This window comes from Brienomyrus brachyistius, chromosome 14 (genome assembly GCF_023856365.1).
Source record: "Brienomyrus brachyistius isolate T26 chromosome 14, BBRACH_0.4, whole genome shotgun sequence".
Lineage (NCBI taxonomy): Eukaryota > Metazoa > Chordata > Actinopteri > Osteoglossiformes > Mormyridae > Brienomyrus > Brienomyrus brachyistius.
This window is the reverse complement of record NC_064546.1, coordinates 9,845,724-9,872,338: the sequence shown is the minus strand read 5'-3', so window position 1 is coordinate 9,872,338 and position 26,615 is coordinate 9,845,724. Positions and strand designations below refer to the sequence as shown.

At 40.5% G+C, this 26,615-nt stretch overlaps 2 protein-coding genes across 3 annotated transcripts in view; one reads left to right on the top strand and one right to left on the bottom strand.

The window, feature by feature from the left end:
* LOC125707953 (protein-tyrosine kinase 2-beta-like) overlaps positions 1-11,442 on the top strand; it is a 30,368-nt gene extending 18,926 nt beyond the window's left edge. Inside the window, exons 19-31 of the mRNA XM_048975397.1 lie at positions 684-781; positions 1,142-1,231; positions 1,915-2,119; positions 3,162-3,270; positions 3,350-3,400; positions 4,910-5,029; positions 5,883-6,023; positions 6,251-6,286; positions 6,398-6,422; positions 6,923-6,978; positions 7,557-7,691; positions 8,531-8,611; positions 9,341-11,442. Of these exons, the coding sequence (XP_048831354.1) occupies positions 684-781; positions 1,142-1,231; positions 1,915-2,119; positions 3,162-3,270; positions 3,350-3,400; positions 4,910-5,029; positions 5,883-6,023; positions 6,251-6,286; positions 6,398-6,422; positions 6,923-6,978; positions 7,557-7,691; positions 8,531-8,611; positions 9,341-9,556 (1,363 nt within the window). The 3' untranslated portion in view covers positions 9,557-11,442. The remainder of the gene's footprint in view (positions 1-683; positions 782-1,141; positions 1,232-1,914; positions 2,120-3,161; positions 3,271-3,349; positions 3,401-4,909; positions 5,030-5,882; positions 6,024-6,250; positions 6,287-6,397; positions 6,423-6,922; positions 6,979-7,556; positions 7,692-8,530; positions 8,612-9,340) is intronic.
* Positions 11,415-25,142, bottom strand: LOC125707956 (neuronal acetylcholine receptor subunit alpha-2-like). 2 transcript variants are annotated; one of them, XM_048975403.1, is made up of 7 exons: positions 24,969-25,142; positions 16,670-16,821; positions 16,178-16,222; positions 15,187-15,296; positions 12,820-13,882; positions 12,393-12,471; positions 11,415-11,654 (listed from the first exon to the last, which is right to left on the bottom strand). In XM_048975403.1, exons 1-7 carry the CDS (start codon positions 24,988-24,990, stop codon positions 11,530-11,532), a joined length of 1,596 nt encoding a protein of 531 aa, XP_048831360.1. In that variant the 5' UTR covers positions 24,991-25,142; the 3' UTR covers positions 11,415-11,529. The 2 variants fall into 2 exon arrangements, with proteins under 2 accessions (XP_048831360.1, XP_048831359.1); XM_048975402.1 differs by lacking the exon at positions 24,969-25,142 and adding an exon at positions 19,511-19,719.
* Positions 25,143-26,615: the final 1,473 nt, after the last annotated feature.

Sequence of the window (26,615 nt, the reverse complement as noted above, 5' to 3'; positions counted from 1 at the left end):
GTTCCCTGCCTCGTGCCCATTGCTTCCGGGATAGGCTCTGGACCCCCCGCGACCCAGCAGGATGAGCGGTTTGGAAAATGGATGGATGGATGGGATGACCATGTGTTTTCAGTTATTAAAAGGGGTAACAACGCATGAAAGGATATTTACTAATTATAAGCTGCATCTGTCGCAATCTCTCAATTGCTAGAAAAAAATGTTGTAGGAATATGCCAGAGAACATCTGACTATCTTTTCCCGCATGAGATCCTCTTAAGGTGCCTCTGGGCATTTTGACAACGTCAAGGCCCAGACAGAGGACAAAACAGAGAAAAGTGTGATGTAGCACGTGATGTAGCACGTGCTACATCACACTTAACATGTTTTTCAGTGTTAACTGTTAGAACTTTGCTTTTGCCACTTTTCCTGTTAGTCTGCATTTACTCATGCTGTCGAAGTTAAGCACAAACTTACATACCTGCCCCCTGCAGTCTGTCAGTTTCTTTCCTGAGGGTTTGTCCTTATAGGCAGCCACGTTACTCTCAAAATGTCGTTGTGAGTGAAGTACCTGCTTGCCAAGCCGATGGTTGACCTTTGACCTTTTTAACTTCTTGCTGCTTTTCAGTGTTCTCTTCTGCTGTCCCGGGGGGCTGTGTACCCCTCTGCTGAAATGAGTAACCTATGTAATAACATTATCTGCACAGAGACATTGCTGTGAGGAATGTGCTCGTCGCTTCACCAGAGTGTGTCAAGCTTGGGGATTTCGGGCTGTCCCGGTACATTGAGGAAGAGTATTACAAAGGTGAGTAACTCTGGTATTTCAATGTAAATTCTATCTGTAGTTTTGTATAGGGGAGTGATATGTCGGGTGGCATGGTAGCATAGCGGTTAGCGCTGTTGTTTCTCACCTCTGCCCCATGGCTGTGACATATTCTCCCCATATCATTGCAGGGTTTGCTCTCAGTTCTCTGCTCCCCTCCCCACTCTAAAGTCGAAAAATAATGCTGTCTGTCTGTCTGTCTGTCTGTCTGTCTGTCTGTGTGAGGATTATATATATATTACATTGTGGGGATCAAATATAAAAAATATCCCTACATTTCACTTACTAAAATTCTACACCATTGTAAATCTTTTACGGAGTCTCTTGTTATTCTCTCTGCAGCCTCTTTGTCACGATTGCCTATTAAATGGATGGCTCCGGAATCTATAAACTTCAGACGGTTTAGCTCAGCAAGTGATGTCTGGATGTTTGGTAAGCATTTCCCAGTCTGGCTTAATCAAACCAGACAAGTCAGAACTGTGAATTAAAAAATCTCAAATCAGACAATAAGTGTTTTATTCTTAAAGTATGACTTAAATCTCTGGACTAATTGACCTATACCAGGGGAACTCAAGTATTTTCCCCAAAGGTCCAAATTCCATTTAGACAAAGCTAAGATCCTCGGGGGGGGGGGCGGGGGGAGAGTTGTTCCCTTCAGTAAATTTTACCAATAGGTGCCAGACAAATGTAGGTAATTTAGGTCCAAAGAGTAGAAGTTCAGATCGAGATTTTGTTTCAACCAACCAGCTGAGTATAAAGAGCCACAGTCACAGATGGTTGGTTGAAATAAAATTTCAGTCTGGACTTTGACTCTCTGGACCTGAAGTACCCATCTGTGGGGTCGGGCGGAGTTTCCCTTAGGTCAGTCATGCATTATATTAAGATTATATTCTGTTTTGGTCCAGAGTTCCCCATTTCAGTACCCCTGACCTGGACAAACATCTGAAATTTAAAAATAGGAATAATAATATAGAGCATTGCAATGAGAATTCCCAGCAGCATAATTATTTTAGTATATCACTTAATTGCTCTGACTGACTGAAAAAGCTGAACATGCTGCCAAGACCTGGGTCAACACGTCGGCATCCCCCCCCCCCCCCCCCCCCCCTTCCCAGCGGTGTGCATGTGGGAGATCATGAGCCGTGGCCAACAGCCCTTCTTCTGGCTGGAAAACAAGGCGGTGATCAACCATCTGGAGCAGGGAGTCCGGCTGCCCAAGCCGGAGGAGTGTCCACCTACCCTGTACACGCTGATGTGCCGCTGCTGGGCGTACGACCCTCAGGAGAGGCCAAAGTTCACCGAGCTGGTGTGCATCCTCAGGTACTGTCGCCTGTCACTCTTACCTTCCGTTATTACAGTAGGCAGTTCGGAACTTTTCATCTAGCATGACCACACATCGCAACCGCAGTCATTTATTTTAGTACTTTCCAACCCAGTTCTCAGGGACTCCCAGACAATTCATGATTTTGGTGTCTCCCAGCTCCCAGTAGGCCGAGGGAGCAAACTCGTGGACGGTCAGGGATGCCCAAAGAACTGGGTTGGAAAATACTGGTTTATTTATTGCAAAATACTTTTACTCATGAGGAATTTACTTTAACTTGTGCATAACAATCAAGGACAATCAAGAAAGCTCCACCTAGCAACAGGCCATTATGCATATATGTATCTGTATGTACGTATGTAACTGTATATGGTTAGCATGCAGGAGTCAGGAAGCATTCATGTTATCATATTATGACATGAACGCTTATAAGGGCTGTAGTGAATGTGGAGCCACAAAGCACATAGCAGGTCAGGGAACGTCCTGGATAGGATGCCAGGTCTTCACAGGCATACAGACACGCTTTGGGAGATTTGGACACCAGAGGAAAACTACACATACATGAACACCCAATGCCCACCTACTCAGCCCTAACCTTAGCCATAAGGAACCAAACTAAATACAAGAACTTTGGCCTTTTTTGTTCTTTGATTGCAGTCACATTTTTATAAAAAAAAAAATTATAAAATCGAGTTCCCCCTTTTTAGAACAGAAAAAATGTCCCCACAAGGTCAAAATAACAGTTGTTTATCAAATTTTATGGTCCCCATGATGTAATATGTATGTGCCGATACACATAGGAGCTGAAGGTTTGAACCTCCACATCAAAATAACTGTATGCAGAACCAGGAAACCTCTGTTGAGCTTTACACAACATATAGTTTTACAATCTTCAGAAGAAAGATGGCTTTTTCATGTGGGCTTGATGCTTATACCAATATTGCCAGAAGTAGATCTCAACATTTCAAGCCACCAAAATACGTAATTTTTTCTATGTTCTTCCCCAATTAAAAAGAATAACTATTTGCCTGTTGATACCAGTGATGCCCACAAGATGGAGAAGGAGCAAGAGGCAGAGAGGCAGAGGGATCGCAATCGCATCACCAAGTTTTTGGACACCAAGATAAACATCTGCGAACCTCCGCCCAAGGTGGGAGTCTGACGAGCCGCTACGTGGAATGCCGTTATTGAGTTTTACTGAGTCTCACATTTATATCTTTGATTTTCAGCCTTCAAGGACGAAACTTGAAAACCTTGGAAATAAAAGTCTCCTTTCTCAGGTACCCAGATACCTTTCCTCCTGCCCTTGTTACATGTGTAAGATTCTTACGCTCTGGCTTTGCTATTGGCCAGCGCAGAGGCTCACTGGGTACGGCTTTTACCTCCCACACCTAGGCTGAGAGTTTTGCATCTCACCTCTGTTCTCTGTGTGTGGCCAGCTGCCTGTTCGTCTCACACTGAGCTTGTTTCCTCCAGGAAGCCCTGCAGTCAGTCCACAGACATGCAGTTAGGCTAAGCTGGCGTCTCTGAATTGCCCTTGGTGTATGCGTGTGTATTTGGGCCATGTGATGAATTAGCATTGCCTCAGCGTGGTGGTACCTTTGCCTTGTGCCTTGTGATTGCTGGGATGATCTCCAGGCCTCCTGTGACCCTGCACAGGATACATGGTTGATAAATGATAGTTTTCTTCGAACGTTAATTATATCATAGAGTGTGGTGTGAATCAACAATATGAATGAACCCGATTTTGTCTTTAAATAGCTACGTGCATAAATTATACATTCAAAGTTCAATGTTATGTTTGTCACATTCAATAATACACAGTACAAAGTGCTGTGAAATGCGTTATTGGTTAGCCCCAGACATGTAGGCAGGGAAACAAAATATACGGGACAACTATAGTGTTAGTTACATTCACGAAACAGAATAGCTAAGAAAATACCGTGTGGTCAATGATATTCATAGAATTTTAATGCTTATTTAGGATTGGTGTTCTAAACACATATTTAAAATACATTTTCTTTAAATATTGCAGGATTCTAGTCACCTAGGATTTATGGGATACAGAAAATTGTCGCAAGAAACGGATGTGAAATCTGACAGATGTGATTAGCAGGTTGTAATTAGCATATTGTAAGGACAATGAATTGAAACAAACGGAAATGAAAGATGAAAAACAAATTGGATTATTTATCAAAATGAATTCAGCACAAGTTGGTGTATGTTCCACTATACTAAATGTGATGACCATTCTGTAATTATGGATGCGCTAATGATGGGGGAATCCTCTGTTACGTGGCTTTGCGGTTTGGGAATCTGCCTGCGTTTGGAAGGTCGCCGATTCGAATGTCTTTGTCATTTCTGATCCGCTTTTGGAATCTTCAGGCTGCCTTTACAGTCGCACCATTTATTTTTTTAAACGTTTAAGCATTTTCACTGTGGTTTTATTTTTTCATGCTTTTATGGACATTCAGCACTGTAGCACAACATTTTATTCTGAAGTTTCCTTCTGGATCTATCTGTCTATCTCTGTCTGTTCATCCATCCATCGTCACCTGTACAAATGCGCGTCTCGTAGTAGAGCAAGACAGGCTATGCAGAAGCTAAAGGATTCCTCTGCATCTGTACTTGCACTTGTACAAATGGCAAGTAAACTACCAACCCTTTTCATCTTAGGTGTGTCTCCACACTTGGGTGTCTACGTGAAGCCCGTTCAGCTGTATGCTTTGCGTTTGGTGCTCTGCTGTTTGTATGAGCCCTGGTGGACCTGTGTGCCGTCTGGCCCACAGGTCCCAGAGTCGCTGTGCTCCAGCTCCCCCACCCTCAGCAGCCCCGACAGTAACCAGTCAGCCTTCGAGTCCAGCTTCTTAACCGTACCTCCAACCTCTCCTCGTCGCCACAGTGTAGGGGTGAGCCACCTTCTGCTTTATGGCAGCGTCAAGCCTTAGAAATAGAAATATGGTCTTTATCACTGATTTTGTTTGTATTTGGTCTTTAGATGTATAATAATTCTTATCGTTGCATTCAGCTTTTATTTGTGATTAATTTATGGCCTTACTTGTAATGTATTTGTAATTTATACATTATTAGTAGGGATGGATACATGGGTGGGGTAAGTTGAAAGCTAATTGGCCTCCAGAGTGACCCCTCCTACTTTCTCACCGAATAAAATCATATAATTGGCTATTGATAATATTAGCTTCTCTTTATCAATTATGGCCCCTATGATGCCCCCCCCCCACCTTAACAAATCCTAGAATCACCCTATTACTAAAAATTATGTAATACAAGTTCTAATGCCAAAGATAAAGTTGTCTTTCTCTGCCTTGTATTCTGAAACTGCACTATGTATCAATCCCCTCATTTGACCCTATACAGCAAACAATATTCAGGTTTTTATGCTTGTTACCACCAGATGTTAGTGTTCAGGGGCTCATGATTTGGATTTCCAAACTAGGACACATAAGCAATGTGTATATCTAAATAAATAACATTTCAAAGCAACTGTAAAGACTTATACTTCAACTTGAAATAATGACTGTAATTCATTCTCCGTTTGACTCTCATGTGAAGTTTAGTTCACATGTAAGGAAAAGTGATGCTGTAACAGATATGAATGCAGATTAGCATTCCTCATATATAATGTAACAGAATTTCTGGAGAGGGATAGAGTGTCACAGCGACGTCTCGACCTGATGATGAAAGTGTGAGCTGTCAGAAAATGCTGGTCACCTCTTATCATCGCTGCTTTTTTCGTGCTAGGAGGCCGACATCAGCGTGGAGCAGCCCGGCAAAGAGAGGCTGCGGGAGATGGAGAAGCAGCACATGCAGGAGATGCTGAAGAAGCAGAAGCAGCAGATGGTGGAGGACAACAAGTGGCTGGAGGAGGAGGAGAAGCTTCTGGTGAGAGGGTGGGGTTTGGTGTCGGTAGGAGAAGGTGAGGTCAGTGGATTTGGGTTGAGTGGGTGGTGTCTCAGGCCAATCTAGCTACATTTTACGAAAAAAAATTATAAAAAAAAATATTTAGGAGCTTATTGCTCAAACAGTAATCAAAACGGCAGTTTTCATTGTTCCTGATAGAGTGTAGAAGTGGTAGTATTGCAGTGCTAATCCTGATTTGCATCTAACAGGATCCCATAGTTCAAGGGGATGTGAAAATTCCTGTGGTAAGTTGCCTGTTTTATAACACAAACTGTCCAGTGAGTTGATTTAAATTAGTGTACGTAATTTAAATAGCTTACAATGTGCTTAACTTTTAATGCCTTTATTTCATACAGACGCAAGAACAAGAGTCAGGCGAAAGTGAGTTCTAAGTCAAATTACATTTTGATCCTAGATATTAATAAACAGATGATGCAGCCTTTTCATCTCTGAACAATATCGAGTTTCAGTTCTGTCAGCCAGTATCAGTGCTGTTACTACTGGTTTACATTTACAAAGAAATGCATCAAAAATCCACAACAAGAAATCCAAATGCTATATTAACCTGGTTGTATATTTTAAATGTTTTGTTAAATGGCTCTTTGTTGATCCTTAAGAGAATGACTCATTTTAGAACTATGCTTTTAGCCTATGCATGTTAGCCAATGCTAAGATAATTTTTTTGAGCTGACCCTGTACATGTCATTATGGTTTAAAATTCTGTCCTGGAGCCTGTTAACTGAGAAGACATGTTTACCTGTGGGATCACCAACTTCAACAGAAAGCAGAAGAATAACCAGCGGCTATTCTCTGATACCCGCTGCTGTCCTCAAAAAACGTTCACGATTCCCCATCTCTTTTACATGCTATGTCACCACTAGTTCTACAACCTGAATCTAAAGACCTTCCAGAGAAACCAGCAGAGGTTCCAGTTCAGGTAACACCTTGGCAGAATGCAGTGACATCTACTTGGCGGTTTCCTGTTCTCCTTGAAACGTAGTTGCTGAATATACTGCAGTTTATCTAAGCAGAGTACCTTTACTCTTGTTGATCATTCTGAAAATTATTTTTTCGAAGTAAACTACGTTAAGGGGAGTATTGCTTTCTACAGAGCCCCGCTCATGATATAATGATAAGAACTATATTTAAACATACATATATTGTGGCCATGTTTTAATATAGCGTGGGAACGAATTAATGCAACATGGATACGATTTAACTAAAATGAAGGAACAAATTAGTAAAACGTGGCCAGGATTTAACTAGATGAGGAGATACTAGTTCCAAGAACTTGAACCTGACGTTATTGAAAACTGGTTCCATGTGAAAATCCTTCTTGCACAATCATTGTCGTTGGTCTTGAGCGAGGTGCATTACCTGAACTGCGTTAACGAAAATCACCAGCATTATTGTTTGGATATCAAGTCGTTTGTTCTAAATATTTGCTCTGTAATAAGCTGTGTGAAAATAAACACGTAGATGTTGCACCTCTTCATCTCCACCACCCACCTCCAGCAACCCCCCACTGCAGAACTGGATCGCTCTGATGATCAGGTGTACTACTTCGTCACCGAGTTGGTGAAGGCCGTGGTGCAGCTGAAAAATGAGGTCAATGCTCTACCGCCATCCCAGTATGTGGATGTGGTCAAGGTGGGTTGACAGAAACCCTACAGAAGAAGACAAAGGCCTCTTAAAATACACCGATCAGCCATAACATTAAACAGCCATAACAGTGAATAACACTGATATGGCCTCTCAATGGTGTAATTACTGTATATACTAGGCGAGTGAACAGTCAATTCACACGTTCATGTGTGGGAAGCAGGAAAAATGTGTAAGTATAAGATTCTGAACAGCTTTGACCAAATTGTGATGGCTAGATGTCTGGGTCAGAGCATCTCCAAAACGTCAGATCTTCTGGGGTGTACCGGATATGCAGTGGTCACTACCTACCAAGACTGATCCAACACCAGCTGGTGACAGGGTCATGTTCTGCTTGACATCTATGTGGATGTTACAGTACTTTGACATGTACAACCTACCTAAACATTGTTGCAGACCAGGTACAGTCCATCATGGCAAGGGTATTCCTCCATGGCAGTGGCCTCTTTCAGCGGGATAATGCTGCAAAATTATTCATGAATGGTTTGCGGAACATGATGAAGAGTCAAGGTGTTGACTTGGCCTCCAAATTCCTCAGATCTCAAGCCGATTGAGCATCTGTGGGATGTGCTGGACAAACAAATCCAATCCATGGAGGCCCCACCTTGCAACTTATTGGACTTAAAGCATCTGCTGCTGACATCTTGATGCCAGATACCACAGGACACCTTCAGAGGTCTTGTGGAATCCATGCCTCGAGGGGTTTAGAGCTCAGACTTACACAAATTAAGCAGGTGGTGTTAATGTTATGGCTGATTGGTGGAGACTCCTAGAGGAAACTGATCTGGCAACAGGTATTAACTGCAGTCTCTGTCTTTCCCTCTCAGTCGGTAGGACTGATGCTACGCAGCCTGAGTCACAGCGTCGAAGACATTCTGCCCACGCTCCACGACTCCATCAGGACAGAGGTAGGTAATCTAATCTCCTTCTTACTAGACTTTCCCTACATTGATTTTCCATGCCTTCGATTCCCTGTGTCTGTCTTTGTTCCTCACATTCAGAGTTTAATTTTCCTTTGGCATGTCCAGCACCCACTGCAATTTCCCTTAGTCCTCTATTAATATTCAAATATCTCTGTCAGTATTTTATGCAACATTTGGCCACCGAGTCAGTTATTTTTCTCACCTCAGCTGTTGGACACATCATTTTTGTTACAATAATTGAGAGATATTAAATGTACTTATTTTTTGTTACATAAATATGTATAAGTAGGTCATTAAACTGGATTCAACACTAAGGATATTTTGCTTTTCTGATAAAAACCATCCGTTTACCATGTTCACAAGCAGCATCCAAACATCATAAAAAGCCCTGCATGTTCTCATTATGTAACACCCAGATGATTCATTTAAATTATCTTTGGGATATAAATTGAGATCAAAGAATTTTTTTTTCTCAAGGTGTGAATAATGTGATTCGGGCTGCTCTCCAGTCTGCAGCTGAATTCCACCTGCAAAAAAACCAAGTGCCATTCATTTTCCTCTAAATGACGTTAAATTATTACGAGATGGATGTTAGTGAGTCACTGACAGATGAGGGACCCTGTGGTGTCGCATCACGCACTGGCTTCCTCATTAAATGGGTCAAGGAGACCCCTAAGGTGTATCTTCTGCTTCTGCCGCCTGTTGCTCATTCAGATCGAAGGCACGCAGAAGCTGCTGAACAAAGACATGGCCGAACTCATCACCAAGATGCGTCTGGCCCAGCAGAACGCCATCACCTCACTGAAGGAGGAGTGCAAGAGGCAGATGTTGGCCGCCGCCCACACGCTAGCTGTGGACTCCAAGAACCTTCTGGATGCTGTGGACCAGGCTCGCGTGCGGGCCAACCTAGCCAAGCCTGCCACCTCCTAGCACCCATCTAAGCCTGCAACCTTCCTCAGATCGACACACAAACTGCCTTGATGGTTCTCTTACCTGGGGACTGGTGGCCTGAGCTCAGTGAGCTAGTCGAAACGTTTTTAAATTTTTCTTTTTTTTACTTTACACATTTTACTTCTGACAGACCTTTCGGTCCATGGCGTTTGGGAAGTTGTATTTTTCCTTGCGTATTATTAGATAAGTTGTGAAAGTCTCACTGAACAGCTGCCTGTCTGTGGATCTGCACTTCGCCGACATTTTGCCTGTATGACTTTGTCATCTTATAAATGTGAAAAAGTTGACAATCCACACTTCATCTTAAAGAACTTTAGTTTTCCAAATAGCTACAAAAAATAACCTCAGTCTTTTTTAGGAAACCAAAAGCAATAATATTTATGCAACACCAAATTGTTACCTTATATAAACTTAGTTATTACTGCTTCTATAAAAAAAATGCATGAACAGATCATTCATTTGGCTGTTTCATTACTACTGAACAGCTGAACTTTTAAAAAAATCTATTTTTAAATTGCCTGTGACCTGTATCTGTAGTAACATGCAATTGTTTCCTTGCATTCTTTCTCAGGTGAAGAATCATTGTCATAGTTACTATAGCAATAGCCTAGAAGCACTTGAACTGACAGCCCATAGTCTTAGCCGCAATGCTAACTGCGAGCTGAATGATAGATAAACCAGGATTAAAGTGCCTTGCTTGATGTTCTTTATGCCGGTTAACACTGGTAATCAGAAACAATATAGTCTACGTAATTACAGAGGGTAAAAATTTGTATCTTTGCTTGTCACTGGGGCTGAACCCTCAAGGTTTGCCAGTTGTACCCTTAGTTGTACGTAATTATATTTTTTAAGGTACAGAAATAGACTGAGGAACATTTTTGTACCACTGATAGTACATTAATGTTGTTTGTAACGCTGTTTTCATAAGAACATAAGAAATTTACAAACGAGAGGAGGCCATTCAGCCCATAAAGCTCATTTTGGGGAGAACTTAACTAATAGTTCAGAGTTGTTAAAATCTTATCTAGCTCTGATTTAAAGGAACCCAGGGTTTTAGCCTGCGTTACAGTAGTGGGAAGACTATTCCATACTCTAACTACATGCTGTGTAAAGAAGTGCTTCCTCAAATTTATTTTAAAATGTTCTCCCACTGATTTCCACTTATGGCCACGAGTTCTAGTATTAAAACTATTATTGAAATAGCCATTTAGCTGAACAGCATCCAGACTCAAATCTTATATACCTGGATCATGTCTGGGCTCATGTTCATTAAAAGGTTCAACTACAAGGGTACGGCCCCAGTGACAAGCAAGTACAAATTTTTACCTTTTTTTTCTGTGTATACGATCTGTGTACTACTATATGCTCCATATAACAGATTCATTTGAGTTGCTTCACACATCCTGTGCAAAGAAACAATGCATTTTTTAACAAGAATCCCCTGAATTTACATTTTAATCACCATCTGTAGAAGTTAAAATATTTTTAAATACTACAACACCTACATGTGAGATTGTTTGTTGTGTATTTATAATTATGCAATCACCTAATGGGTCAACTATCATTTTATTTAGAAATGAAACCATTTTTGATGAAAAAATATTTTCGATATTCGATATGTGCAACACACATATTTGCTCTCTAGACACATGTTCATGTTATAATTAAAAGTCAATAAACGAGAAAATATTCCTGCTGGCATGAAAATTGGCTTCACGTGGGAATATTTATGAAATTCACACATGTGAACCATCTTCAGTGTCTGAAGTACACTTTCTGTCTCACCTGACTGGTGAGAGACTGGCGTGTTTGCATTACAGAATTAGATGGGAAGATATTCGGAGATTAAATCTTTATTAACATGAGTGTGTTTTCATTTGCTTCATCTCATCATATCTTATCGCTGTATTGAACTTAAGAGCCCTGTGTGTTTGCTGTTTGCATCTTCCTTCTCAGGCGTAGCACAATAGTTGGCCCCGTTCCATTCTCCTCCAGGGTCGGGTTTTCAAGTCCCTCCTCTGCTTACTGTGTGGAGTTGGCACATTCTTGCTTTGCTGGGTGACTTTCTTCCTGTAGTCTGAAGACGTGCAGTGAGGCTAATCAGTGTCTCTAAATTGACCGTATAATTCTGTGTGCGTGTCTATGTCTGGTCGTGGTCTGGGGCCCGTATCACGAAGCTGGGTTTTTGGGTTTGCACGATACTGTAAATTGTCAGATTTAAGGTAGTTTGGGCTAAATGTAAGAAAACAACGATAAAGTCCATTTAAATTGGTATACCTTAAATCCAACAAGTTAACTAGCTAACCTACAAATCTTGCTCCATGATACAGGCATCTGGTATCCAAGTTAGGGTGTACCCCTACCTGACATAAACTCCCACCTCCCCGTGTCCCCATAGTGGATAACGTATTTCTGGAATATGGATGTATTAACCTTCTTAGTCACTATTCATTTCTTTTCTTATGTAAGCACTCATAGAAACACACAAAACTATAAGATAATTTACAACTTTGTAATACAATGTTTACATGTGAATAATTCTAATTATTATTTTTTTCAAAATAACTTTTTGAGTGCAAAATACAGCAGTGACCCAACCTAAAGTCTGTAATGTTTACTAAAAATACATTTGTCACAGGACTGTAAACTAAAACAGAAATATCCTGAACCTCAGAATGATTTTTGGATTCTGTGCCAGCTCTAATATTTAAATGGGCCTGGGACTCTTGCCCTGCACTCAGTGCCTGTGGGGTTTGCAGTTTGCCCTCCTAGACCATGCCAGCCAGCCAGGGTGGCAGAAAGAGCCCAACGGTACCCAGCAGGCACACGAGGATGAACATCCACAGGAAGATGCGGTCGATCACCATGGCGACATATTTCCAGTCTTCCTTCACCTGGACAGAAAAATAATTAAGAGTAACCAAAAAGCCAAAAAAATGTGATAAGGGGTTCCTTTCACTGGTTCGGTAAATTGAACTGCTGAAGTAATTTTATGCTGTCTGAGCAAATAAAATCAAGAAATACATAAAGTAATCAGTTATTGCTCATCAATATAATGATAACATTGTAATGAAAGCAAGATAGGGAGCTAATTTAATGAAAGCCAAATACTAATTAGTCACACTAAATAGATACATTACTAGTGGCACTGCAGTTCGTTTCTGAATTGATTTAATTAAATTTTTCTCAAAGCTTCACAGCTGGTGTATGCTGAGGTCTGTGGCCCCATGAAGACCACTTACGGAAAAGTCAGCCTCTTCTGCTCTCAGGTGGTCTGCGATGTACTGGACTCCCTCCAGTGCATGCATGACACTGGGTGAGAAAGGCGGGGCAAGGTGAGACTCTGAGCTGGTGCTTTGGGGCTGCGAGGCGTCCGTGCGGAGACCCAGGGACTGAGGGACTCCACAGTCTGGCTGGTGGAGCAAGCAGGCATTTGGAGATGAAGAACAAGAGTCCAGGCATCGTGCGGGAAATGCATTCGGTGGATCCCAGACATCTACATCTGTCTCCTGTAGCCAACTCCGGGAGGTGGTGAGCAGCGCCACCTGGCTGCGGCTACGAGGCGGTTGGTGCAAGAGGCACCGGCGGCGCCTTTCGGCCGCGGCTGGGCGCCTCATGAAGAGCCAGCGCGGGATGGAGCCCAAGAAAACGGAACGGACCCAGCGCGACATCGTGTGGGTTCGCGGAGAACGGTGGTGCACGTTGAGCACGAAGACCGTGATGGCGATGGAAAGTGTGACGAAGATCATGGTGAAGAGCAGGTACTCGCCGATGAGGGGGATGACCAGTGACGTGGATGGGATGATCTCAGTGATGAGTAAGAGGAAGACGGTGAGGGAGAGGAGGACCGAGATGCACAGGGTGATCTTCTCAGCACAGTCTGAAGGCAGGTAGAAGACCAACACGGTCAGACAGGAGATGAGCAGACAGGGAATGATGAGGTTGATGGTGTAGAAGAGAGGCAACCTTCTGATGATGAAGTAGTAGGTGATGTCTGGATAGATCTCATGGCAGCAGTCGTACTTCTTGGTGTTGTAGGTTCCCACAGCGTCCACTATGGCCCACTCCCCGCTCTCCCAATAGTCCTTCAGGTCCACCGTCTTCTCGATGCACTCAAGGTCGATCTTGGCCCTGTCATACGTCCAGGATCCGAACTTCATTTTACAGTTCTGCTGGTCGAAGGGGAAGAAAGTGACGTCGATGCTGCAGGAGCTCTTGTAGATGGCCGGCGGTACCCAACGCACCATTCCCGTGTAGAAGAGATGAGCTTTGGTCATGTGGGTCACAGCGAACTCTCCATCTGCACTGGGAAAAACAAGAATTCGCGTCTATTTGATCCACAGATGAGCAACAGCCGATGTACTAAATATTATACTAGTGCATAAAACAAACAAAAAAAAACATCGAAGAAATACTTCAATGCCATAATTGTCTTTACCATTTCATAACAATACTAAAACATTTTGCTATATTTTGTTATAATTTAACATTAGATGGTTATGTGTTGTGCATTAATGTGTAACGTATTAATACAGTCAAAGAACTGTTAAAAGAGTAAAACAAAAGACAGAAAGAAGAGTTTGTGCTTTATTATTCTGAAAGGAAAGTAACCTTAAGGAAGACATATAAATTAAACATGACTTGCACATGTTCAAAGCCCATTTGTTATTAAGTTGTTCGTTCCAAACAGCCATCTTACGTTGCCTTAGGGTAGCATATCACAAGGTTCATGTGCTGCACAAGAGCTACTTTTGTGGAGCTGCTGAATGCTTAAACGCATTTTGTCCCTAAGGTTAAATACGTCTATCTTGAAACCTGCTGACACAAGTTTAAACTTTTATAGGTTAGATACTTACACGCAGTATTATTATGAGGAAACAAGCTGCAGACGAAATAATCAGTTTTGGTTTTACCATTAACTCACACAATCTGCTCCAAACGTGCAGTTTTTACATCCCAGTCAGACACATTTAGGTCCCTTTTGGTCATTCACATCACATTCATACTAATCAGGCTCTGGGGTAATGGAATATCCCATTTAGGACAATCATAAATGGTGAATTATTCAGTTTTAATATTCACTATTACCCTATACTGCTTCAATCTCCAAATCGGTTAAATTCATATTCCCTGTTAGGTTTATTGGAACTCATGTATTACTTTTTTTACAGAGCACATCTAACTTTCCATTTCCTACTCAATACCGGTACACCGTTCCTTTTTACACTGAGTGTGGCTGCACGATTTAGCATTGGGCGTTGTTGGGTCCAATCACTCAGGGCTGTAGCCCTGGCTATTTTAGCCCTGATGCCAACCTTCCTTCAAAAAAAAAAATAAACCTCAAGCCCCAGCTAAACGTGACTTAGCACCTGATCATCTCAAAAGTTAGAAACTCCCTGGCAATGAAGCCTTGCAGTGCTCATGCGCAATAAAACCTGCTGAAGCATCTCACACACACAGTGTACAATTAAGCGTAAAATGTAAAGCTGGGGTTTGAATTTAACCTGTAAACTGTGACACAGCACAACCTTCCCCATGCCCCCTGAAGCTGACGGAAATATAGTATTAATGTGACGCATCACTCACTGATCAGCCTAAAACCTACTCACTTGTTATAGAGGACAATGTCAGGCACCCAGATGAGTTCTGAGGGAACTCTTATGGAGGTGATGTTCTCGTAGTCCGCAGGCTTCCAGCGTAGTTTGTAATCGTTCCACTCCTTGTGGGTAAAGAAGACACCGTAGGTTGTTGGGCCTACTGAACATTTAATATCTTATATACTAATTTGGGTAATTCAGGTCCACAGAGTAAAAGTCGAGATTAGGATCTTGTTTCAATCAACCAGGTGAGCATAAAGAGTCACAGTCACAGAGTACTCAACTGGTTAGTTGAAACAAAATTCCGGTCTGAACTTTTGCTCTCTGGACTTGAGTTACCCAACTCTGCTATTAAATTAATTAACCACGATGAACGTAGGTACTTGATTGAGCCCTAATAACTTACATAATAATAATAATAATAATAATAATAATAATAAAGTATTATTATTAGTAGTAGTAGTAGTAGAACAACTTCATATCCTTTATAAACATTATGTAGGCCATTTTCCATTATCTTGACTATTTTATCTATCACTGGTTTAATATACTTTTGTCTGTTTGCTTGCTGTAATGTGTTTTTATTTGATACCTAGTGCTTGTATGTGTTTTTGTATGGTGACCTAGAGAGACCTGAAAGGCGCCTATAAATAAAATGCATCCTTCTTCTTCTTCTTCTTATTATTATTATTATTATCATTATTATTATTATTATTATTATTAGTAGTAGTAGTAGTAGTAGTAGTATTAGCAGTAGTGATAGTATTATTTCCTTGTGATTGGTTGCTATCTCTTCCAGGGTATTTCTATCCAGTTATCAGAAGATGTATGGATCAACATGATGGGTTATAAATTCATAGAAGTAAATACAGAGGAAGACAGGATTTGTTGGCAAAGAAGAGACTGATAGCAGCCAGTCCCCCAGTCATAACCACTTCATGAAGTGTGGATCCTCTTTGCAGTTCTGCCAGGAAGCCGACTAAATGGAATCCCGGAAGCTCACCTGCTTCAGCCACACGTTGGTCGTCATCATCTGATTCTTCTCATCCTATGGAGAAACTGTCCAGTTAATCGAGACGAGGAAAATGGGGGCAGGTGGGTCCACAGAAGGGCCACAAAAGCTGCCCGGCAAGACATAGCAGCGAACAACAGGAGGAGTGTCGTCCTATTGGGAGGTTATTCACAACAGCTCCTGTCATGGTTGAATCTGAAGCCCTGTACAGTTCATTCATTCAGTGAACAGCCAGTATGGCACAATGTCCAGTTAGATTGCGCACTACCAACCTGACATGGTTTTAAATGTGGAATACCTTTTGAAAAGGCTTTAGTTGCAGATAGATTTTGAATAGAAGCTTTTAAGCAGGAGGACAAATATTTATCAGTCTTTTAATGATACCAATACACTGTGTTGTCAACAACTCTGTTAGCTGTCAGCCTAATAATTAATAATAGGCATTAATGAATGACATTTGGAATCTAAAATGCAGAGACTCACCACATCAATTAGCTGAGCTATGGAAAGGCCAAACTTAACAATCACCACGTCTGAGATGTTAGAGACCGGTCTTGACCACTTGTTGTAGCCAATGAAGAGATTTTTGAAGAGCTCATCTTCTGCAAGTCCATGGCCGCTCTCTTTACAAATTGCTGGAGAGAAAAAAATAGTCATTTGAACAATGTAGCTCTGTGGTCTCCAAGGCTATTACTTTGTCTCTCATTATATATAAAACCAGTGGTGGACTGGCCATCTGGCATACTGCCTGTTTTCCTAGTGGACTGATGGGGTTATGAGTCAGCACAAATGTTTTGTGGGGACCCCCCTACCGCTTCAGAAAAAAAAGCGGGCGATCCCCACTCAGATCAACAAATTTTATAGTAAGTATGTACAGCACTGTGCAAAGGCCTTAAGCAGTGTGTGTACTTTTGCTCAGCACAAAAACACAATCTGAAATTTGAAACATATGCAAATTAAGAGTAACACAATAAACACTAGCAATAATTTATTCTGTTTTTCAAAAAGATACTGATATCTAGTTGGACGGCTAGATGAACATCGCTTCAGTTCCCAAACCTCTCCTCAGGGGCACCCCAGCCGTTACATATATTTATTAACTTTTACCACTAACTCACTTAATTCATGAAATTTATTTTAAAAGTCAGGGAGACATTTAGTAGCTACACAAGGTTGTGCTAGTGGTCAAGTTAAAAAAAAAACACATGGCTGCACTGGATGGTTGCTGGAAATACTGGGGGGATTTTAGCAGACGTTTTGAAATGGCTAAGCTAACACACTCTGACAGGCATAATAGTTGAGTTTTACACCAACAGGAATATCATATAAACATAATTTTCTTTGGCTGCTTAAGACTTTTCCACAGTATTGTATGTGGTGCCTGTATGGGGCTAATGTCCCAGGGTCAATTTTTAATCCCAGTCTAGCCCTGAACATTAACATTTCAGGGACCTTTTCAGAAGGTAAACAATGCACAATGAAACTGATATCCATCCGTTTTCACTGCCATTTATCCAGCACATAGTCATGGTCAGCCTGGAGTCTATCCGAGGAAGCATATGGCACAAGGGAAACCCTGGATGGAATACCAGGCCATTGGAAGGCTCCCAATCAGATTCTATGGGCAATTTACAGACATAATTATAGCTAAATGCAGGGTTTTGGACTGCGGGAGGAGACGTGTATGAATATGGGGACAAACTGGAAGATCCATACACAAGGTCCAGTGAATAGGAATCAAGTCGAGAAATGGGTGACCCCCCATGGGTGACATATGATGACATATGATGATGAGGATGATGATGACGACATGATGAAGACTTAAATTGCATAGGATCATTTTATGTAATGTTCCTTTGAGTGGGAAAAGGTTTCATTTTACTTCTGATAAATGTTTTTTTTTTGTATGTCAGATGTTCTCATATCCTGGGATCTTGGCTCCTTTCCCACAATGCAATTTAATTAAGAGAGACTAGAACTGAAAAGGAATATAAATTTATACTGGAGCTGATTGTATTCATGGTGATTTGTGATAACTTTGTGATTTATACACCTTCCTTGCTTAGTTATATGCCTAGATAAGATTCTGACATTCAAAATATCCAGGCATATAGACTGAACAGAGAAAAAAAATATATATATGATAAATAAAAATTATGAATTTAAATTTCCCCAAAAGATCAACATCATATGGATGCCAAGGCAATAAAAAACTGAATTTAAGCCAACAAAATACACACTAGTAGCCTATGTGCTACAGAGTATGTAGTCTAAATACAATTTTAATTTATCTTATAGTAAAGACATTAAATGATAATGTTCTAACTGTCAAGTATATAGCTATAGAGTAAATGTAGACCTAGGCTTTATAATAGCTAACGAAGTCTTTATCCGGTCATAAATGATGTCCGATAAAATCTTAAGCTGGTCTCAAGATAATTTGTACGGATGTATTATTTATGTTGCATTGCAATTTATTTATCAAATTAATTGCCATTTAAACAGAGACATTTAATGATATTTCAAGTGCAGCAGAAAGCTAGCAGATTTCGCTGTGCATGGGCCATGTTTCCAAACATACATTCTGGTGATTAACCTATATGTACCTGAATAAGTCGTTCGCATTAAATAGTTAGAGACGCATCTAACCATATTTACGACTGTACCATGAAAGGAGATAACTCTGAACTTACTAAGCATGTTTTAGTAGAATTTTATTGTATTTGCAATAAAACAGAAATAAAAAAAATACATTAAGCGTAGCAAAATCTATTACATATGTCCTCCATATTTTATTCACAATATGCAATTATGGATATTTCCACATTTGGTAATGACAGCAGAAAGTCTTGTAAAATAGATAAAGTACTTAAAAATACCAGTAAAATACTATAGATATCTTTTGTTAGATGTTTACGTGTGTGGTACACAAGGCCGGTAACCTTATAGATTAGTAAACGTTTCAAGTAGAACAAATAATCTATCCATCGATTCATTTTCCAAAAATGCTGGTCCTATGCGGGGTCGCGGGGGGTCCGTAGCCCATAGCGGCAGCAATATGCGCAAGGCAAGGAATAACCCAAGACGGGACGCCAACCCATTGCCACGCACAAACAGTATCACACAAGCAATACAACTTCATTTCAATTTCACAGTTAATCCGAATTAAGTAAACGAAAGTATATGTTATGTGTTTATGTAAAATAACTACATAAAAAGCATCGTAAAGTAACATCGGTCAGTGCGTTTCCCTCCTGGTGGTCTATGTTGTTGTATAGGTGATGTAGTTTAAATCAGTTTCCTCGTTAAAATATGATCACTTACTGGACTTACATAAGATGAGACAGAGGAAGGTGAGTCTGACGGAAAACAGATCCATATCCCTGAGCAGCGCTGGAAGAATGAACTCCGAGAGAGAAAAATTTAATTAGGTGGTAAACGCTTCGCCCTCGCCAGGAAAGCTACCTCAATAGAACTTAGCGACATCCCTTTCCTGGCTCTTGCCGGCACCGTCTCCGCACTTCCAAACTCTGCATCGGGACGCGCAGATTGGGCGCCCTCCCTGCATGGTTCATCAAGCGTCTCATCCAGGGGTGGGGCTGAGCCAGAATGACGTGCATCCGAAACGGAAATATCAAACTGCCCATTAAATTAATTTAAAACCACTTTATAGCATTTTCCAAACCCATTTTAAAAATTAATATTAAAATGAACACATCGCCAAGTTATTGGCGAATAAGGAACTATCCGCTTTGTAGTTCTTATATAACGGTAGGCTATTAATTAACTAAAGCGATCTCAAACACTGAGACAAATCGTTTAAGTATAAATTCCTTATTAAATGCCCGAAAGAAGAAAACATTTTAATGAATTTTACTTTTACATTTGCCATGGTGTGCATTTTATTGTAAATGTACGTTAGGGTTCAAGGGTCTCCAATAGCCAAATTCACTGCCATAAATAGTTAACTTAAATGTTCCATAGACGGTGTGATTAACATCGTTATACATAGAAAACTCTTCAGCCTATAAACATACTTCACCAACATGAAACTGGATGTTTTATACGCTCAGACTGATGTTGACTGATCAATGCAAATGCTTTGAAAATTAGACATTTTTATTGCGTTTCCTTTATTCAATTTATTTAAATTCATAGGTGGATACAAATGCAGGGGAAAGTTCAAATCTATATAATTTACAAATCAAATTTCAATTTAACTTCCTTAAAAATGGTTAGGTTTGAGAACAAGAAAACAGTTAGGACGGAATATAGAGAAATTGGTCAGATTGGTTTTCCTATTGTTAAAGCAGAAGACCAAGTTATATAGCATCACGATACCTACCAAACCAGTGTTTGTCAAACCAGTCCTCGAGAACCCCAGGCGGTGCACGTTTTTGCTCCCTCCTAGTTCCCTGACAGTTGAGATGGAGCAAAAACATGGGCCGTCTGTGGGTCCCCGCGTGGACTGGTTTGAGAAACACTATATTAAACATGTACACAAAACATACAATGAAAGAGCCAGTGCTGCGTAGAATAAACATCATTAACCTTCGAAAACTGGAAAATGTCTGAATTTATTAATCAGTAAATAGAGGTGAGGAAATATCTAAAAACACAACCGCTAGATGGAGACAGTCTTCTTCAGGATATCATCCATCCATCCATCCATCCATCCATCCATCCATCCATCCATCCATCATCGAACGGCTTAGAAGTTAAAGAAAAGGTAATTCAGTCGTACGGTTAATATATTTAGTGATCTGGGTTTCTAAATTCTGTGCTGTCATTAAGTTTCCGTGACAAAAGTATTAGGTATGAAATGGTGTTTTAAATCTGAATGCAAACTCCTACATAAAATGCAAGATTTTATGTAGAAAGAAAGAAGAAAGAAGAAGAAGAAGAAAGGTTGCCGACTTTAATTTTGAAATGTTGTGAATGTAATGTAAGGTGCAATTTGGAATAAACGAGCAAAGTAATAAAATATATTTTTATAGAATTCGAAACGTTCTTTTGTAGAACATATTTTGAAATGTGCGCTATGATGAGGGAGAGAAATTGCACCCTCTACTGGTCAGATAAAATGGTATTTGAACATATTAAGTTCATTAAAATTAAAAATTAAATTGTATTCCAAAGTTATATTTGTGAATGTGGCTTGAATTAGTCACGCAGATGTGTAATAATATTTTTTTGTAAATGCATTTATCTGTCTGTTTATTACCAGTTAATATATGTGAATGATTGGGAGAAAAGCTTGGAGTCGCTTATGTATATAGCATAGATATAGAGCATAGCAGCATTTCTGATTGGCTAGTGGGTTCAAAAGGTAATAGAAAGTTAAACCCTACAAAGTCAAGCTCTGCTAAGTTTCAGCAAGGCTCTTTAATTTGGGTAATGCTGCTTGAATCTTGTACCCTGCACCAGTGACCTTTTAAAGATCTTTGAGATGCTGACATTCATTGAATAACTTGGCCCAGGAAAGTCAGTGAACAGTGTAATCTTACACTTAAAATTATTTAAATCCACAAGAAGCAAAAAGTACTGAAGAAAAAAAAAAGTTTAGACAAAGATTATCTTCAATCTACTATATAACCCCGGTCATGCAAGGTATACCTCGAGGATTATAAATAAGTTTAATATCTGAATAACTGGTGCCATTAAGATAAAAAGAACCAATTAGTTTGCTTCTACTAAAGCCAATAAAATGATTACAATTTCATGCCAAAATATCTCTTATTGGTTGTGTTTCATTATACCAAAAGTAGTCTTTGTATAAATATCAAAAGTGAGGTCTTACGGGGAAAATTTTCGGGGCAATAAAGGATCCAGTTTATTGGACTCTTCCGGGGGGCAGTCGGGAGAGCTGAATTGCACATTATCCAGGGTTCAGACAGCCTGTTAATGACTCCTAACAGCCCTGCTGGACATCACTCAACTCCAAGGGCACAGTGACAGCGCAGCCTAGGAATGACCGCGCTCATTAACCGCACCGCGTCAGCTGCTGCATTTCATCACCGGTACTCGCACTCCGGCTCCAGTGCGCCCGCGTACGCAGTCAGAAGCGCACGCAATAACCGCAAATCACGCAGATTTATCGCCCTTGTATTTGTTTTCTCAACAAAAGGGTAAGAATTCATCTCAGCTTTAAGCATGCCTTATCATCGAAATAGTTTGCCCTAATTATATTGGAAATGATTTGTTTTTTATCTTACCGCAGTTTAATTGATTGTGTTGGTAGGTCCAACAAACTGTTGTCCTTTCTGATTTCCCTGATATGGCCGTGATATTCCGGCAGACATTCTAATCTATTTTTACGCTCCTTCACATTAATATTATACACTCCTTTTCTTTATTCCACCTACCCAAGATTGGAGTTAAGACCTTTAGTTAATTGACAACTCTCCATTTTAGCTAATAAGGATTTTTAACTGATTATTTAGATTGTATAGCCCCGCCAGTCAGGAAAAATTAGGGGTTTGAATCACACCCAACACAAAGAGGTATATAGCCAGTTACTGAAAGTACGAGTTTGAACCCCTCCAGTCGGATGTAATTCCTGGCCGGTAACGGGCCTGGATCCCATGTATACAGGTGTTCACAGAACCTGATATGATTCCTCTGGTTATTTTTGGTTACTGATTATTGCAAAAATTGGATCCCCAAGCCCTACTGGCAGAAACCCTCTTTCCATTACAGAAGCAGCCTTTCAAAGAAACCTAATACTTCTTATCTAGTATTGGGTTGCAGTGATCCAGGAGCCAATCAAATGTTAGACAGGGGAAGCCCTGGGTGGCATTCAAGCCTATTACAGGGCAGCGCACACACCATTAGAACCGCCAACAAACCCGGCTGCATCCCAAAAAGGAAATCCATATGACAGGGAGAGATCATGTAAGCAGTGAGCCAGTGGATCACCCAACTGCCTCCCAAAAAGGATATCCATATTACTGGGAGAGATCACGTAAGCAGTGAGCCAGTAGATCACGTAACTGCATCCCAAAACGGAAATTTATATGACAGGGAGAGATCATGTAAACAGTGAGCCAATGTAAATGAAAAAAAAAAATACTGTTAAGTAAATGTGCAACAGCAGTGGTGGTGGGGGAGGGGGGGGGAGATAGCCTTCAGCGTTGGGGTGTTGTTCCTCTCCCCGCTCTGTATGTGAGAGGAATATTTTCGGCTTTTCAATGACTCCGAAATACGCAGTCAAGTGAAACTCATAAATCCCAATGATAATTATTAATAACCAAGAGCTGACATTCACGTTTCCTTCTCACAAGACCAAGAAACTGGGAAGATGTCAGACTTGCAAGAAACGAAAACTGCTGGCTTCCTAGGCTAATAGAGATGTGGGTGTCATCGAATGAATAATTTCGATAGTGTCATCGCTGTGAGATGAAATGCATTTCACCGCTGAGGTTCTGTGTGACTTTGGCTTTAATCGTGCTTTAGACAACAGATGGCCAGATGGTATCTCTGGTCTCCAAGGCTGTGTATTAATACCTTTGGTTTGACTGGAAAACTGATGGGGCAGCTAACCCCGTGACCTCACAGCGCCGCTGCCACCAGGGACAAAGCTGACAGACCTGTATAGGATTTTTATATCTACAGGCGCACATGCAAAACTCACACACTGTGTTATTCATCTGAAGGTTCAGCTCTTACTGCCAAGCCCATTACAGATTTTCTGTAGTATGTAATCATAATTCATTGATTGCCTTTTTATCAACTGAGCACACGAATGGTTCCCCTGCCACTGCCAAATCATACTGTGTAATTCTAGACAAATTCATGCAGCTTACATGGCTGTCACAGGGGTAAATTGTAATAAAACAATTAATTACAACCATTTTGTATCTAATCTGTTTTTCAGGTTAGTAGTAGTAGCAGCATCAGTATTCATATTAATACATGAGTGTTATGTCAAAACACACATGCAAGTGCTAATGGTTTAATTTGGTATTAATTTGCATCTGTTCTGTGTACTGTATTATAAGGCTTACTTTGCACCTTAAAATATTGTAAGAAGCATTTGCTTAGCAACTGACACAAGCGACCTGTTTCATGAAATTACTGCCAGTGGTGTAATTGGATATTTGTTCTGTATTATGCAGTATGGAAAAATGGGTCATACATGCAGTTGTACCACGATGAGAAACCCTTTGTTATTTTTAACAGGCGTCTGCATCACTCTGCCACATCTCATCCACTAATCCACTAACTGGAAGGTCCCTATGGCTGTGCTCATTTCTAGATGATTCTAGGTGTTTCCCTCTTTAGACTTGAAGTTTGAGTGTCCTTAATCACGGTCTGTTTTCCTGGTGTATCTTTTTCTTTCTTCTTACTAGTTTTTAAATTTCTTATCACTAGCTATCTGGTTTGGTTTATCCCTGTGATTCAGATTTGTTTGGTCTTGGTTCTGACTGTTTTTTATTTGTTTTACGGTTCCTGCTTTTGCTTCGTGACTTGGTTCTTATCTGCTGACAGCTTGACTTTATTTAGCTCCATAGCGTTGTACCTTCCAGTCAGCGGGCCAAATCATATCTGTGCTGAATAGTTGCAGGCTCGCCAGCCAAAGAGGAATGACTGAGAGGACAAATATCTGTGTAGTTCAGTGTTTGTCCTTTGGCCTGAGTTAATGTACCATTTTCTTTGGCACTTTTGTTATGACAAAAAAAAAACAAACAAATAATTACAACTCAGACCACCAGATAGTGCTTTTGCAGGTTTGCACCTCACATTAGTTTACCTATGTTATTTTCTACTTAATTATACTTACATGAATGACCAAGAATCACCATTATCCTATGTCTTGATCCACCTCCGTCATGTCTCCATATGGCCAGCAGAGGTTGCTGGCCATCTCGTAATCACCTGTTCCTGTTCTAATGTGACAATCACCCACACCTGCCTTTTGTTAGTCCCTCGTTATCTGTGTATAAATGTGCCTGCCCTGATTGTGTTCCCCAGCTTGGTCATGGTTGCTGTTACTGCTGTTTGGTGTGTTCCTGGGTCCTAGTGCCCTCCCACCCTCCCGCCAGTGCTCCTGACTCCTAGCTCCTTCCTGCTCTCCATTTCAGACCTCTCGTAGTCTTTCATTTTCTGGTTGTTCATGTCCTTTTCAAATAAAACCCATCTGTTCACCTCGATGATGCGTCACACCCTATTTATTGCAACTATAAATTTATATGCATTAACTTTATAATATCTAACTTAGTCTTCATTTACGATATATATTTATTATACATTTATTTAGCACAAAATGGTTTTATAATAAGATATAAAACCATTTGCTCATATACAGTATTTGTACGGCCTATTTCATTCAGAAAATGTTCATTGGCTTCTTCTTATTTAAATTCAAGTTAATGGCAGTGTGAAACAGATGTTACCCAAATTTTAATGGCTGTTCAGTCTCAGCTGGATATGACAAATATCTCCTATAAATCACAACACAAGCCCAAAACAGTTTTGGTGGGATTTTGGCAGCTTGCCTGCAGACAAGCATTTAATACACATCTAGGATTTGTTGCTGCAGTCATCCATCCTCCTAACTCTTTTATCTGCTGAGTGGAAGAAGTTTGTCGGTTCCAGGGTGCTTTCCAAGCCACTTAATAGAACACTCAGAAAGAATGACAACCAATTAAAGCCAAGAGATCAATAACCTCAGTACAACAAAGGGGAAATGGCTGTTCGTGTGAAGGTTACCTCATTATAGACTCGTTATGGACTTAGTTCAGCCACAGCCGGTGTCTTTCCATTAGATCCTCATTTTTCTCCCATAATTTAATGCTATTCAACTTTGACATTTACTTGTTATATGGCTGTGGTTTCTTGCACCTTATAGCATTTATGAAGGTGGCGTGATAGTTTACTATTATAACCTGTACTGGATATGCAGTTATGGAAGGCTGATGGATTCATGCACAGTTACTGCACTAATACAAGTGCCCAACTTTCCAATGCAGACATTTAAGGCCACTTAGTCAATAATTGGTAATATGTTATAGCTATTCATTAGGATATATTAGGATATGTTATGTCTTCATGTATTAATGTCTGTAATTGAATGGATTTGCCTGTCTCTTTGGAATCTCTCCTCTATGTGGCCCCGGATGTCTATTTTCCTTACCTGCTGACATTTGGTCCCCACAATGTAATATATACATAAAACACAAATAATTTTATTTTCCAACACATTACAGTGTACTTTATCAGCTGCTCCTATGACTTTGTCTGTCCCTCATATAAATGACCAAATTTAAACGCAAGAATATCTGCTCATTGGATTATGGCCCCACAAATGGTTATTTATGGGAGTCTCCGCCAAGGGGGGTGGTACCCAAAGCTAGCCTCACCTGGGCTCATCTCCTCGAATAAAAGCGCCGTGATCTCTGATAGTCACCTTAATTGGTCCGTTGGATTT

Excerpts from the sequence above, each read along its gene's own strand:
- LOC125707956 (XM_048975402.1), bottom strand. The coding sequence starts at position 19,565 with ATGGATCTGTTTTCCGTCAGACTCACCTTCCTCTGTCTCATCTTATGT. Across the intron at positions 16,822-19,510 it reads TCTCATCTTATGTAAGTCCA|CAATTTGTAAAGAGAGCGGC; the intron begins GTAAGTGATCAT and ends TTTTCTCTCCAG. Across the intron at positions 11,655-12,392 it reads CATCCTCGTGTGCCTGCTGG|ACTACAGGAAGAAAGTCACC; the intron begins GTACCGTTGGGC and ends GCACGTCTTCAG.